Below are 14,490 nucleotides of genomic sequence, written 5' to 3' on the forward strand. Positions count from 1 at the left end.
TATTTTTCTTCATTTCTAACAGATTTCCAAATGTTAAAAGAGTAGCTAGAACTAAATGTTTCCTCTGCAAAAATAGCATCACATGTCCCAAAAAATATACACAAAACCTTTTTCATAACAACTGAAGTTCAGGAAACAAAAACTTACATATAAGGGACCCATAGATTTAAAAGGATTTGTTGAGCAACAAATTCTTTTACAAAGAATTGTTTTATAAATAACTATAACCTATTTTGTATACATTTTTGCGAGGTCCAAGTGCTACAAATCATTTTCTAAAGTGGGGCACATCTGTAATCAAATAAATTTAAAGATATCCACATATAGGCAATTCCATTTCTTAATGTGCATAAAACAGATTTGAGAAAATTTTTAAACCAAATATTCTCATTTATAACAAATTGCAACTAAATCTTACCAGTGCATAACTCCCACAAAGGCACCTGGAAAGACAAAAAAAAAGTTATTAAAAGTTAATGATTACTCAGTAAAATTAGGTATAGGCAAGGAAGAATCAAACACATTATCTCAATAAACTAGTATTTAATAAACCTGAGACCATAAATTGTTTGGAAAAGAATTCCCTGGGGCAGCTAGGTGGCGCAGTGGATAAAGTTCTGGCCTTGGAGTCAGGAGAACCCGAGTTCAGATGTGACCTCAGACACATGACACTTACTAGCTGTGTGACCCTGGGCAAGTCACTTAACCCCAATTGCCTAAACCCTACCCCCCAAAAAAACCTCCCTATTTAACAAACACTTTTGGGAAAATTGGAAAACAGACAGAAATTAAATTTACACTACCTTATACCAGATACCACAATAAATTCAAAAGGGGTAAATGTTTCAAGATACACTATAAAAAAAAAAAACTAGAAGGAAATCAGTTACCTTTCAAATCTATGATTTAGGGAGAAAATTCCTTAACTAAGCAAAGGATAGACATCATCACAACAGATAAAGATTTTGAATTAACCAAATCAGTGCAGTTAGGATATGATGGGAAACTGTCAATTGGATTAATCTATTTTCATCAAATATCTCTGATAAGAAACTGCAGTAAAAAACCTCTGAGATACCTTCTACAAAGACTAAGTATCATTCCCCGATGGATAAGTAATCATATAAGATAAGTATAAAACAAATAGCACCAAAAAGACAAATTGCAGACTACTAGCCACAACACGAAAGACTGTTTGGGATCCAAGACATATAAACAATTAATTTATATATACATATATATACACAATTAAAAAATACACACACACACACACACACACATAGAGTGAGAGAGATGTGACCAAAAGCCATTTCCCAAACCATAAGTGATCAAAGGTTATAAACAGTTTTCAAACTACTAACAGCCATATGAAAGAATGTTACAAAATCACTAACAAAAGAAATGCAATTCTAAACAATCTTGAGGCTTTACCTCACACCCAGCAAATTTGGCAAAGATGACAACATAGGAGAATAGTCAACACTGGAGAGGCTGTGGGCAGATAGCCATAGCAGTACATTTTTTGTGGAGCTATGAATCAGTACAATGATTTTCTTTTTTAATTAATTTATTCTGATTTATCAACATAAGCTTTTGAGTTTTAAATTTTTCTCCTCTCCCTCCCCAAGACAGTGCGCAATCTGATATAGGCTATACATATACATTCCTATTAAACATATTTTCACATTAGTCAGGTTGTAGGTAAGAATTAGAACCAACAGGAGGAACTACCAGAAAGAGAAAACAAAACACAACAAAAGAAAAAAAATAGCAAATAGTATGCTTCAATCTGCATTCAAACTCCATAGTTCTTTCTTTGGATGTGGATAGCATTTTCCATCAGGAGGCCTTTGAAGATGTCTTAGATTCTTGCATTGCTAAGAAGGGTTTTAAGTCTATCAATTTTAGTACCTGATTATGTTGTTCTTTTCTTCAGCCAAATCTGACGAGAGTAAGGTTCGAACAATGCTCATCTCCCTCCCTTCTTTCCCTCTGCTGTAATAGGTTTTTGTCCCTTTTCCTGTAATATAATTTACCCTTGTCTGCCTCCTCTTTTCCTTTTCCCTCAGTACATTTTCTTAGTTGGATCAGATTAATCCATTTACTTGGTTGGATTCATTTGACCCACTTGATTAGATTTTTTTTTAAATCATTACATCAAAGTCAACTTATACCCACCCTCTTTAGCATGGTGTAATAACGATACAGTTCTCAAGAGTTACAAGTGTCATCTTCCCTTGTAGGGATGTAAACAGTTTGCCCTTATTAACAACATGTTTCTTTCTGTCCCATTTACCTTTTTATGTCTCTCTTGAGTCTTACATTTGAAGATCAAATTTTCTGTTGAGCACTGGCCTTTTTATCAGGAAGGTTTGGAAGTCCCCTATTTCGTTGAATATCCAGCTCTTCCCCTGAAAGATCATGCTCATTTTCGCTGGGTAGCTGATCCTTGGTTGTAATCCAAGCTCTTTTGCCTTACGGGATATCATATTCCACACCCTACAGTCTTTTAATATAGAAGCTGCAAGGTCCTGTGTAATCCTGACTGTGGTTCCATGATATTTAAATTGTTTCTTTCTGGCTGGTTGCAGTATTTTCTCTGTGACCTGGTAATTTTGGAATTTGGCTACCATATTCCTTAGTGTTTTCAATTTGAGATCTCTTTCAGGAGGTGATCGGTGGATTCTTCCAATGGCTATTTTACCCTCGGGTTCTAGGACCTCAGAGCAGTTTTCCTTTATGATTTCCTGAAAGATACTGTCCAGGCTCTTTTTTCCATTGTGATTTTCAGGTAGAGCAATAATTTTTAAATTGTCTCTCCTGGATCTATTTTCCAGGTCAGTTATTTTACTAATGAGGTATTTTACATTTTCATCTATTTTTTCATTCTTTTGTTTTTGTTTGACTGATTCTTGCTCTCTCATAGAGTCATTAGCTTCCATTTGCCCAATTCTAATTTTTATTTATTTTTTTTTAATTTTATTAATTTATTTTTATTTATCAACAATCACTTCCATATGCTTTTGAGTTGAAAGTTTTTCTCCCCTTCCTCCCCCCCACCCTCCCCAAGACAGCGCACAATCTGAAACAGGCTTTACGTTTACATTCCTATTAAACACATCCAATTCTAATTTTTAACAAATTGTTTTCTTTTATTAGATTTTGTCCCTCCTTCCCCATTTGGCCAATTCCCTTTTGAGGTTCCAGATGTGAGTTTGCTGACAGTGTTGTCCTCTTCAGAAATTCTGCCTTGATCTTCTCTCTTCCCATAATAAGAATCTATCGTACGTTTCATGGTGTTTGCTTATTTCCTGGCCTTTAGAGATATTGAGCTCTCCTGCTGGGTAGCAGAGGGCAAGCTTCTTGTGCTGGGAGCTTTGGCCCTGGTCACTGGCTTTGTGTGCTGGGGCCTCTAATGCTGGCAGCTGGAGGCCGTAGGGTTCTGGCAGCTTACCTGCTGTTGGGCTGGAATCAACAGCACTAGAACTCTAGGGGTAGGATTGGGTAGTGTGGCTCCTGGAGATTTCCTGCTCGCCTGGCCCTTTCTTTCCTTTCAGCTCCTTTCAGGGGGATGTTGTAGGATGTTTATCCACCTGGGGCCCCCTTGGAGCACTGCTTCCCTTAGTTTTGCTGAGGCACGACAGACCCGGTTGCTGTAGAATGCCGAGGCACCTGGTGGTTTTCCAAGCTGGTTTCTACCAGTCTTCTTGCCCTCACTGAGGCACTCCGGGGTCCAGATGTTGGTGTCTGCCTGCTTCACCAGCTGGCTTTCAGGATCTCCTCCTGGTATGCTGAGGTGGGGCTTTCCCGCTAGCTTGCTGGGACGCCTCCTGTTCTGTACTGCTCCTCTCCCCCAGGGCAAGAGGGACCTTTTCCATTAATCCCTCAAGCTACCTGGGCTACTGGACTGCTTCACCCCATCTTTCTTCTGGTTCAGCCACCCCAGGGTTTTTCCGGGGGTGATATTTTCTGGGCTTTCCTAGTATAACCATTTTTGAAAGCAATTCGGAATTGTGCAAATAAAGTTACTAAAATATCCATACTCTCTGGCCCAGAGATTCCACCACTGGGGCTTATTATAACCCAAATAGGTCACTGATAAGAAAGTCCCTATACATACTAAAATGTTTTTGTGATAGCAAATACTGGAAATAAAATAAATGATGACCAACTGGAAAATGGCTAAACAAATTGTGGTACATGTAGTTAATGGAATATTAATATGCTTTTTAAAATGATGATTATGAAGGATAGCATAAAAAGATTTACATGAACTGACGATGCAGTGTGAAGTAAACAGACCCAAGAAATCAATATTCAGAATGACTCCAACAATGGAAATGGAAAGAGCCACCACAAAATGACCCTAAGTGAATGTTGCAAAATTACGAAGAACAAGAATGGCTCCAAAGAATGTATATGAGAAGATACCCCCATTTCATTCTTCTGGTGAGGTAAGAAGTTGACAGTGTGTACGCCGCACATAATTTCAAACTTTTTCAATGTGTTAATCAGTTTTGCTAATTTTTCCTTCTTTTTCTTTAAACAGTATTCTATGTTATATGGGATGGCTCTCTGGGAAAGAGAAAAGAGGAATACTGGGGGAAATTTTGGTAGAGACCTTTCCCTCTGACTTACAGCTGAAACCTTCCCTCTCTGCACTGTCCACTGCCAACAATTAAAATGTGAGCTACCTAAGGGAAGGGACTATCTCACTTTTTTCTATCTGTAACCCCAGAGCTTAGCACCATACTCGGCACATGGTAAGAACTTAATAAATGCTTCATTAGTTCATTCATTATTAATTGTGCTAAGAATTGAGAATACAAACACATTCCCTGTCCTCAAGGACCATACGTTCTAATAAGTGAAGACAACATATGTAAGGGAGTGGTGGTCAGCAAAAGGTTTTTTGGTCTGGGAAACTGACCCAAACTATCTGCATCCAGCTAGAAGACAGTTCTGAGCGTCAGAGAGAAGGAAGAATGAGAGAGAGCTGCCTTGAACTCCCCATACAAGTGTCACCTCTCATGCTCCCTGCAAAACCAGGGCTGCACCGAGAGACAGTCAATGATGCTGGCCCTAGGTCTGGGTCTTAAGAAGAGTCAGAGACCAATAAGGATCCTGGAAGATCTAGGATTGAATTGGCCTACCCTTGGCAGTGAGAGAGTAGAATGAATGCAGAGCACTAGATAAGACTGGTTAGAGATATGCAGGACATCTCTAAGTGTGTTTGACTCTGATTCATTTTCACCTTGGGTCATCATTGCAATGTCTAGGGATAGTCACAAGGGACTGTGTCCCTCCCACTTCTTGGCTTCTGCTCTTCTAGAGCTCAGACAGCAGGACCAGCACTAGCAAAGTAGAAAATGAGGCAACTGTAATCATACACAGCCAAGAGCTGGCAAATGAAGAGGCAGGCCACCTGCTTTTCAGCTGCCCAACTGACTGACAGCTGACACCACCCCCATTAGAATGAAAGCTTCTGCAGAGGAGGGACAGCCTCACTTTTCTATTTGTATCCCCAGTTTGAGCACAGTGTTTTGCACATAGGAAGTGCTTAACAAATGCTTTATTCATTCATACTTCTCCCTCTGGTTGCCCTCCTGATTCTTTCCAGCTTCTTAATGTCCTTCTTCCTCAATGCTAGTGCCTTCCCTCCAATTTGATCACCAATTTCCTCATGTATCTCATTTGTAGTTATTTATAGGGTGTCTCCCTCATCAGACTGGGAGCTCATGAGAGCAGGGACAGTTCTTTGCCTTTCTTTGCATCCCAGTGCCTGGCATAGAGCTGGCACTTAACAAATGCTTCTTGACTTGACTTCCTAAACTGTGGCACCCAGGACTGATGGCAATCCTGCAGATGTGGTGCAACCAGGACCAAATACAGAGGAACTTCTACCTCCTTGTCCCTCAACATTCTGCATCTTTTAACGCTGCTCAAGATGAGTTTGGCTTGTTGGACTGCCACACCAACTTGCTTATTCAGCCTGAACTTGCAGCCCATTAAAAAACCCCAAAACTTTCATAGACAAATGTTAGTCTAACCATGCCCCCTCAAACTACACATGTGAAGTTAATTTTTTAAGTATAAGACTTTATATTTATTTCTGTAGAATTTTGTCTAGATTCAAACTAGAGATTTGCCTAGTTTGTTAACTGCCCTTGCAGTCTTGTGTCAAAACCATCCTCAAGCAGCTACCATAGCTTTAGCACTGATTTAACCACATAAATCCCCTACCTATTCAATCAACTGCAGTGGCTCCCTACTGCCTCCAGAATAAAATATAAACTGCTCCATTTAGCCTTTACAGCCCTAAAGAACCCGCCCCCGACATATCTTTTTAGGTTCTGAGGCCTTACTCCCCCCTTCCTATACACTGATACACAGATAGGCACAAGCTGACCTCCAGAGGAGGGACAACCCACAGAGAAGGGACTGGGTACCTGGAAGTGGGTGGCAAGGGTGAGAAGCCTACATGTCTGTCCCACTTTCCTTTCCAGCAGAGGAGTTCCCAGATTGAGCCTCCTGGAGTGAGGGTTGGTGCAGTTCCTAGACCTAGGAGAATCTAGAGGTGACGAGCAGCAAGAGATATAGCCAGAGCCATGAACAAACCCAAACCCTGCCGAATCATACTCTGACAATTAAGGAAAATCCTGGCTGATATATGAGCTAAAGAGATTTGTTTGTAGGCAGCCCCCAAAATTGAACCTGGTACACATACATATGCAGTGAAATGGCACTATGTATAGAACAGTGGGGCTTGGAATCAGGAAGATTTATCTTCCTGAGGTTATATCCAGCCTCTGACACTTTATAGCCATGTGACCCTGTCACTTAGCCCTGTTAGTCTCAGTTTCCTCATCTGTAAAATGAGCTCGAGAAGGAAACAGCAAACCACTCCAGTATCTCTGCCAAGGAGTCACAGAGTCAAACACAACTAAAAAGACTTAACAAAAGCAGCATATAAACCCAGATTTGGGGTCCTAAGCCATGATTTATTGTTGTTATTGTTGCTGCTGTTTTTATTTATACCACTATATCTGAAAAAGGCTTTGTACTTAGCAGAGCACTTTCACATTTATTATCTCACTGATTCTCTTGGTGTTAGTGTTCTCTCCTTCCTCAGATTATATCGCATTAACATGTTTGCACGATGTACTTCCTACGTGGTAGTACACAGAGAGGGATTATTAGTAGTTTGGGTCTTTGTATTTCCAGTACCCACCAACATGTCTCACACACTAGATGCTTATTTTTAATGTAAATTTTAAAAAATGTAACACACTTAAGTTCTCTAACATAAAAGCCTAAAGGAAAAAAAATTATTTTAGAAATTAAAGTTGAAAAAGCATCAATGGATGGTATAGAAGAAATTTTAAAGGATAAATTAGACTAGATAATAAATATTAGTGAAATTTGAAAAGGATTCTAGTTCAAGTTTAAAAAAAAATACAAGATGATATAAAAGAGCAATTAGGAAACTGCAAAATTATATCCAAGGCCTAAATACATCAATGGATTAGCAGGTTAACAGAATAAATTAAATTGAGAAAAGATCCAAAAACAATAAAAATGAAACAAAGAGGTGGAGCCAACACAGCAGAGTAACAGGAAAAATAGCAAAGTCTCCCAAAAAAACCAACTCCTAAGAGATCTAGAAAACTCACCAGACTCAATCCTGATGGGGAAATCCAAGATAAAGTCTCAATGAGTCATTTTTCTAGCCCAGGCAGGCACAGGGAGACAAAAATCTCCTCCTTTCTCACCTGGCTGTGCTACTTTGGAATTTCTCCGACTAATCTACCATACTTATCAATCATCCTACAGGATTGATTAGCCTTAGTACTCACATCTCCTCACTACCTTCTTCCCTTCTTACTGAAGGCTGGAGCCACCAACTCCAAAAGTGCCATTTAAAAAGGGAGCTCAGGTCAGAGGGGCAAGATGGAAGATGGCAGAGTAAAAGCAGTGACTTGCTTGAGCTCTCCCCCAAACCCCTCCAAATACCTGTAAAAAATGGCTCTAAACAAGTTCTAGAGTATCAGAACCCACAAAAAGGACAGAGTGAAACAAATTTCTAGCCCAAGACAACCTGGATGGTTGATTAGAAAGGTCTATCACACCAGGCTGAGAGAAACACAGTTCAGCATGGGTACACAGGCAAAAAGCAGGCCGCAGCAAACGTGGAGCAGGACTCGGGACTGAATCACTGGCAGCTGTGGTGGTTTCCAGACTTCTCAACCCACAAAGGCCAAAGACAACTTAGAAAGTCAGGAAGAAAAGTCTGTGACTGTGATGAGAGAGAAGCTCGGTCCCAGCCCCAGAACTGGTGCATCACCAGGGCAGTAGCTGATTCCAGAGCTCTCAGCCCACAGACTGAGGGGAAATCAAGTGGCTGACGAGAGGGGGATTGCCTGGATCTCTTTGCTGGTGCTGAGGCAGGATTCTCTTGGCTTTGCCCCTGCTTGCATCTGGGTCACAGTTCTGAGTGGCCACCCTGGGACAAGGAGGAGTGCTGGCATGGTAGAGCTTGTAGTGGTGGAGAGGAAATACTACTCACAGTTCCAGGGTAGAAAAGAGTGCTTGACTCACAGACGAGAGCACAGGCCACGTAAGGAGTAAACACCTCACCCTTGATCATACCAGCTTGGGAAAAGTAAAAACTTAACAGGACCCTAGAAGTATCTCTGAAAACAGCTGGACAAAACCCCCAACTCTTGGGACAGTACATTCTCCACACTGGAAGCAGACCCGAACCTTAACAAAGAGTTTAAAACTCAAGTAATTGACTGGGATCATGAGCAAACTGCACAAAAAAACAGTCAGACCATAGAATCTTTCTTTGGCAACAAAGATCAAAACAGACAACCAGAAGAAGATAACAAAGTCAAAGCTCCTACATCTAAAGCTTCCAAGAAAAACATGAATCAGTTCCAGGCCTTGGAAGAGCTCAAAAAGGATTTTGAGAAGCAAGTAAGAGAAGTAGAGGAGAAACTGGGAAGAGATATGAGAGTGATGCAAGAAAATCATGAAAAACTAGTCAACAGCTTGCTAAAGGAGACCCAAGAAAATACTGAAGAAAATAACACCTTAAAAAAATAGCCTAACCTAAATGGAAAAAGTGGTCCAAAAAGCCAATGAGGAGAAGAATGTCTTAAAAAGAATAACTGAACATGACAAAACAGGAAAATGATAAATGTTGGAGAAGATGTGGGAAAATTGGAACACTAACGCATCGTTGGTGGAGTTGTGAAATGATCCAACCATTTTGGAGAACAATTTGGAACTATGCCTAAAGGGCTATAAAAATGTGCATACCCTTTGGCCCACCAATAGCACTTCTAGGGCTATATCCCAAAGAGATGATACAAATGGGAAAAGGACCCACATCTACAAAAATATTCATAGCAGCTCTTTTTGTGGTGGCCAAGAATTGGAAATTGAGAGGATGCCCATCAACTGGGGAATGGCTGAGCAAGTTGTGGTATATGAATGTAATGGAATACTATTGTGCTATAAGAAATGAACAGGCTGACTTCAGAAAAACCTGGAAAGACTTGTATGGTCTGATGATGAAGGAAGTGAGCAGAACCAAGAGAACGTTGTACACAATAACAGCCACGTCGTGCGATGACTAATATTGATAAACTTAGCCCTTCCCAGCAATACAAGGTTCTAAAATATCTCCAGAGACCTCGTGATGGAAAATACTATCCACATCCAAAGAAAGAACTATGGAAGTTGAAGTGCCATCTTTTTTTTTCTCTTCTGTTGAGTTTTGTTTCCTCTTTCTGATGGTTCCTCCTATTGGTTTTAATTTTTACTTACATCACTAATGTGAAAATATGTTTAATAGGAATATAAATGTATAGTGTATTTCAGATTGAGCGCCATCTTGGGGAGGGTGGTGGATAGAGCACCAGCCCTGGATACAGGAGGACTTGAGTTCAAATCCAGCCTCAGACATGTAACACTAGCTGTGTAACCCTGGGCAAGTCACTCAACCCCATTGCCTAGCCAAAAACAAAGAAAAAAATTGGGTACCCTACAGGAAAATAGGGGGGAAGTGAATAAGAGAATGGGGTAGGGGAGGGAGATGATAGAGGAGAGGGCAGATAGGGGGAGTGAGTAATCAGAAGCAAACACTTCTGAGGAGGGACAGGATCAAAAGAGAGAATAGAATAAATGGGGAACAAGACAGGATGAAGGGAAATACAGTTGGTTTTCCACAGCATGACTACTATAGAAGTGTTTTGCATAACTACACAAGTATAACCTGTTGCTTGCCTTCTCAATGAGGTGGGTGGGGAGGGAGGAAGGGGGAAAACTTGGAACCCAAAGTTTTAAAAACAAATCTTAAAAAATTGTTTTCACATGCACATGGGAAATAAGACATACAGGCTATGAGGTATAGAAATTTATCCTGCCCTACAGGAAAACAGAAGAGGAAGGAGATAGGTGGGGGAGAGATAGAAGGGAGGGCAGATTAGGGGAAAAGGTATTCAGAATGCACGCTGTCTTGGGGTTGAGGGAGGGACGAGATGGGGAGAAAATTTGGAACTCAAGGTCTTGTGGAAGTGAATGTTGAAAACTAAAAATAAATAAATTAATGAATCTTTTAAAAAAAATTAAGTGATTGTTGGACTGGGTTACATAAAGCCAACCACATCGCCCAAAAAAAAAAAAAAAGAGGGAGCTCAGACATTTCCCACCTGGTTACATTACTTTGAGACTTTTGTGTGTTGTCTTCTCTCCTTAGCCTGTAAGCTCCAGTGCCTGAACTGTCTTTCTTTTTTTGTATTTCTATCCCTGGCACATAGCAAAGTGCTTGACATACAGCAAATGTGTAATAAATGTTTATTTACTATTGACTGTTTGAGACAGAAGGGTCTGTGGACACTAAAGAAGAGGTCTGGACAGAAGCATGATATGCGAAGCATTTTAGTGCATGAAGATGCCATGCACTCCTCCATACAAGGGCACCTCAACAGGAATAGGTGCCAACTGGCAGCTTTGTCACCCTCTACTCTGTTGGGGTGGACTGAGAAGAGGATCTGCACCCAGGGTAGAATTCCAGGATAAGGAGCAAGCACAGGCCCTATGCTACATAGAGGAGAGAGGAGTAAGTTAAGAAGCTAACAGAAACCATGTGACTCAGATCCCAGGAGCAAAGTAGGGTCTCAATTCCACATTCTAGGCCAGGCTGAAGCCTACAGAGTTATAATCAAGGCAGGAATCCTAGGCCAAATGGGAACCTGCAGGTGTCACTCTGAACCAACAGAGCTTCCCAGCTGGCTTGACAGTGGCTGGGTCCAGTGCCTGGATTTGTTTCTCAGACCCAAACTCAAGTCAGGAACTAAGCTGTCCCTGAGATCCCAGAATAATACAACCTTCAATACTTCCAAGGAAGCAGAAACAGGACCCATCCAGACTTGCCCTCCTGAAGTGCACAGAGCCAGGCACTAACATCAAGTCTAAAGTAAGGAAATAGGCTGGAAAATAAATTAACAAAAAAGGTATCTCATCATAAAAAGTTTTTATGATTAGTTAATTTATTATTAATTAAATTAATTAATTTCTCTCTTTCTAGGTTTGTGGCTTGATTGCCCCTCTCATCATCTTTTATGACTCCAAAACCTATTACAAGCAAAGCCTCAGAGAAAAACACAGCATGAGCACAAATTCAACCAGAATTCCAAAAGAGTTGAAGAGTTTTTAAAAGGTAAAAATCATTTCACAAATAAGAATGCTAAGAAAAATGGAAAAGAAAAGAGAGTTATGAAAGAAAGAATTAGAAAGGGAGTTAACAGCTTGGCATAAGAGGTACAAAACTTTGCCCAAGCAACAAACTCCCTGAAAATAAGAATGGACCAAGCAGAAGACTATGGGAGGAGAAATATTAAAACAAAGTCAAAAGACTAAAAATAGAAGAAAATGTAAGGAATCTCACAGCAAAAAAACTGACCTGGAAAACAGATCAAGAAGAAAAGATTTAGGAACCATTGTACCACCTGAACACCATGACCATAAAAAGCGCCTACATGTCATATTTCAAGATATCTGAAAAGAAAACTGTCCAGATCTCTCAAAAACCAGAGGGCAAAGTGAAAACAAAAAGAATCCACTGGTCACCTCCAAACAGAAATCTCAAAATTAAAATTCACAAGAATACGAGAGCCAAAATCCGGAGCTTCTAGGTCATAGCAAAAATACCGTATGCAGCCAGAGAGAAAGAACTCAAGTACCAAAGAAGCCCTGTCAGGATCACACATGATTGAGTAGTTATCACTATAAAGGAGTTGAGAGCCTGGAATACAATATTGCATAAGGCAAAGGACATGGGCTTACAGCCAAGAATAACTACCAGGCAACAGAGAATAATCTGACAGGGGGGAAAAATCAACTTTTGATGACACGGAAGACTTCCCAGCATTTCTGATTACAAGACCAGAGCTGCAGAGAAACTTTGAATTTCAAATACAAAATAAGAGAAACATAAAAAGGAAAAGACAAATGAACAATCATAAGGGAGTAAGCAAGGAAAAACAGCTTCCATTCTAATATGAGGAGATGATCTATGTGTCCCCTCTGAACTCGAGCATCATCAAGGGTCACAGAGGAAGTCTAATTAAACAAGGCCTGTTACATCTCGACCGTCTTAAGAGAAAAATGAAAAGAGAGGGGAAGATAAATGTTCTGGGGGAAGGGGAAGATTAGGAAGTATCACTTCATATAATAAAGGTGCACAAGTAGACATCTATTCAAACGGAGGAGTGGGTGGGGAAGCAGCTGACAATTCAACCTCACTCTCATCTGAACTTGTCAAAAGAGGGAAGAATACGTTACACAGTTGGATACAGAAATACATTTCATTCAACAGGTTATTAGGCGGGAAAGGCGAGAAGGAGGAATTAGAAGAATAAATTAAGGGAGGGGTCAGTCCTAAACAAAACAAACTCTAAGAACGTACAAAAATATAGCTCTTTTTCAGGTGGCAAAGAATGGGACTCTAAAGAGGAAGGCAAAAAACTGGGGAATGGCAGAACAAGTTAAGTCATACAAAGGTAATGGAATACTTTGGGGCTATAAGAAATGCTGAAGAGAATGACTTCTGAGCAACTAGGGAAGACTTGTATGAACAGGACAATGACAACATGGTAAAGCCAAACACTCAGGAACTCTGATCATTGTAGCAACCAATCACAATTCTAGAGGACTAATGATGAAAATGCTACTCACTTCCCAACAGAGTGAAAGACTCAGAGTTACAGAAATGAGACTTTTTTTTTTAACATGGCCAATACAGAAGTTTGTTTTGCTTGAATACACATTATCTGTAACCGGGGTTTTGTTTTTCTTTTGTCCTCAATTGGGAAGAGGTGGGAGAAGAGAGGAGGCTGATTTTTTTTTATGTGAAAAAATAAAATATAATTTTAAAAAAGTGAAACTGAAGAACAAGACTAGGTTGTAGGAGAGCTAAAAAAAATCAATTAATAAGTATGCAGGACAACATAAGAAATCTGAAGTATACAAGAAGTATAAATGTCCCAGAAGAAACCAGAAAAGCAAAAAGCTCAAGATTATATCTGAGGACATAACTAGAAAAGAACACAATTCCAGCATCAGGTAAAACGCTTCTAATCAGGGAGACTACACAGGATATCAGCATGAGGTACAATAGCAACTGATCAAAGAGGCACATAATTTTAAAACTACAGAATTACAAAGACACTTTGCCCAAATGCTAAGAAGGAAAAAGCAAATTGTGTTTATAACAATTTCTACAAGAATAACTACTAATGAACACAGAAAAAAATCAAAGCTGAACAAAAATTTTAAAAAGAATTTTTAAAAAGAGTATTGGTCCCCAAGTCATATACCTGCAAACATAACCATATTGTTTGAAAACAAGAAAATTTTCTACAAAAACAAACAAGACCTAGAAATTCTTATCAAGAAAAAGCTGTAAATAAGCAGCAGTTACAAGCAGCAAAATAGAAAATCCAAACTAATTGAACGACAAATTCTTAAGAAAAATAAGCACTTTGCCTGTTAATAATAGTAGTTACAATTTTATGGATAATATGTAAACAAACATGCAAATATATAATATATGAAATTATAAAGTATTCTAACGAATAATAATAATCCTAACTACAATAAAAGCAATCAGATTAGAGTTTGAGTAAGAATGTGTATTGTGAAAAACATAACCCTGTAAAGAACACTAAAACGCATCCAAAATTTAACATGAAAGGGCTCTGGACACAGATTGAAAAAGCAATATTAAAGAAATGGAGGAAAAGGTAAAGGAGCTGACAATGCTAAAGAAAAATTACAATATCACAGAACATAAGGGGTAAGATGAAACCTCAGTCGCCTTCTACTAGATGAAACTACGCCCATCTACAGCACATCCAAAAAGTCATCGACAAGCTCTGGCTGCAAAAGAGAATTCACGACCTCCTGAGACGACCCTTTGCA

At 39.6% G+C, this 14,490-nt stretch overlaps 1 protein-coding gene across 2 annotated transcripts in view; it reads right to left on the reverse strand.

Annotated features, from left to right (window-relative positions):
• Nucleotides 1-14,490, reverse strand: part of LOC110196025 (protein C-mannosyl-transferase DPY19L1-like) — a 153,114-nt gene that overhangs the window by 122,090 nt on the left and 16,534 nt on the right. For both annotated transcript variants that reach the window (XM_020969095.2, XM_020969096.2), the window contains exon 2: nucleotides 419-443. In XM_020969095.2, the coding sequence (XP_020824754.1) occupies nucleotides 419-443 (25 nt within the window). The remainder of the gene's footprint in view (nucleotides 1-418; nucleotides 444-14,490) is intronic.

Source organism: Phascolarctos cinereus, unplaced genomic scaffold (genome assembly GCF_003287225.1).
Source record: "Phascolarctos cinereus isolate Bilbo 61053 unplaced genomic scaffold, phaCin_HiC Scaffold_4;HRSCAF=312, whole genome shotgun sequence".
Lineage (NCBI taxonomy): Eukaryota > Metazoa > Chordata > Mammalia > Diprotodontia > Phascolarctidae > Phascolarctos > Phascolarctos cinereus.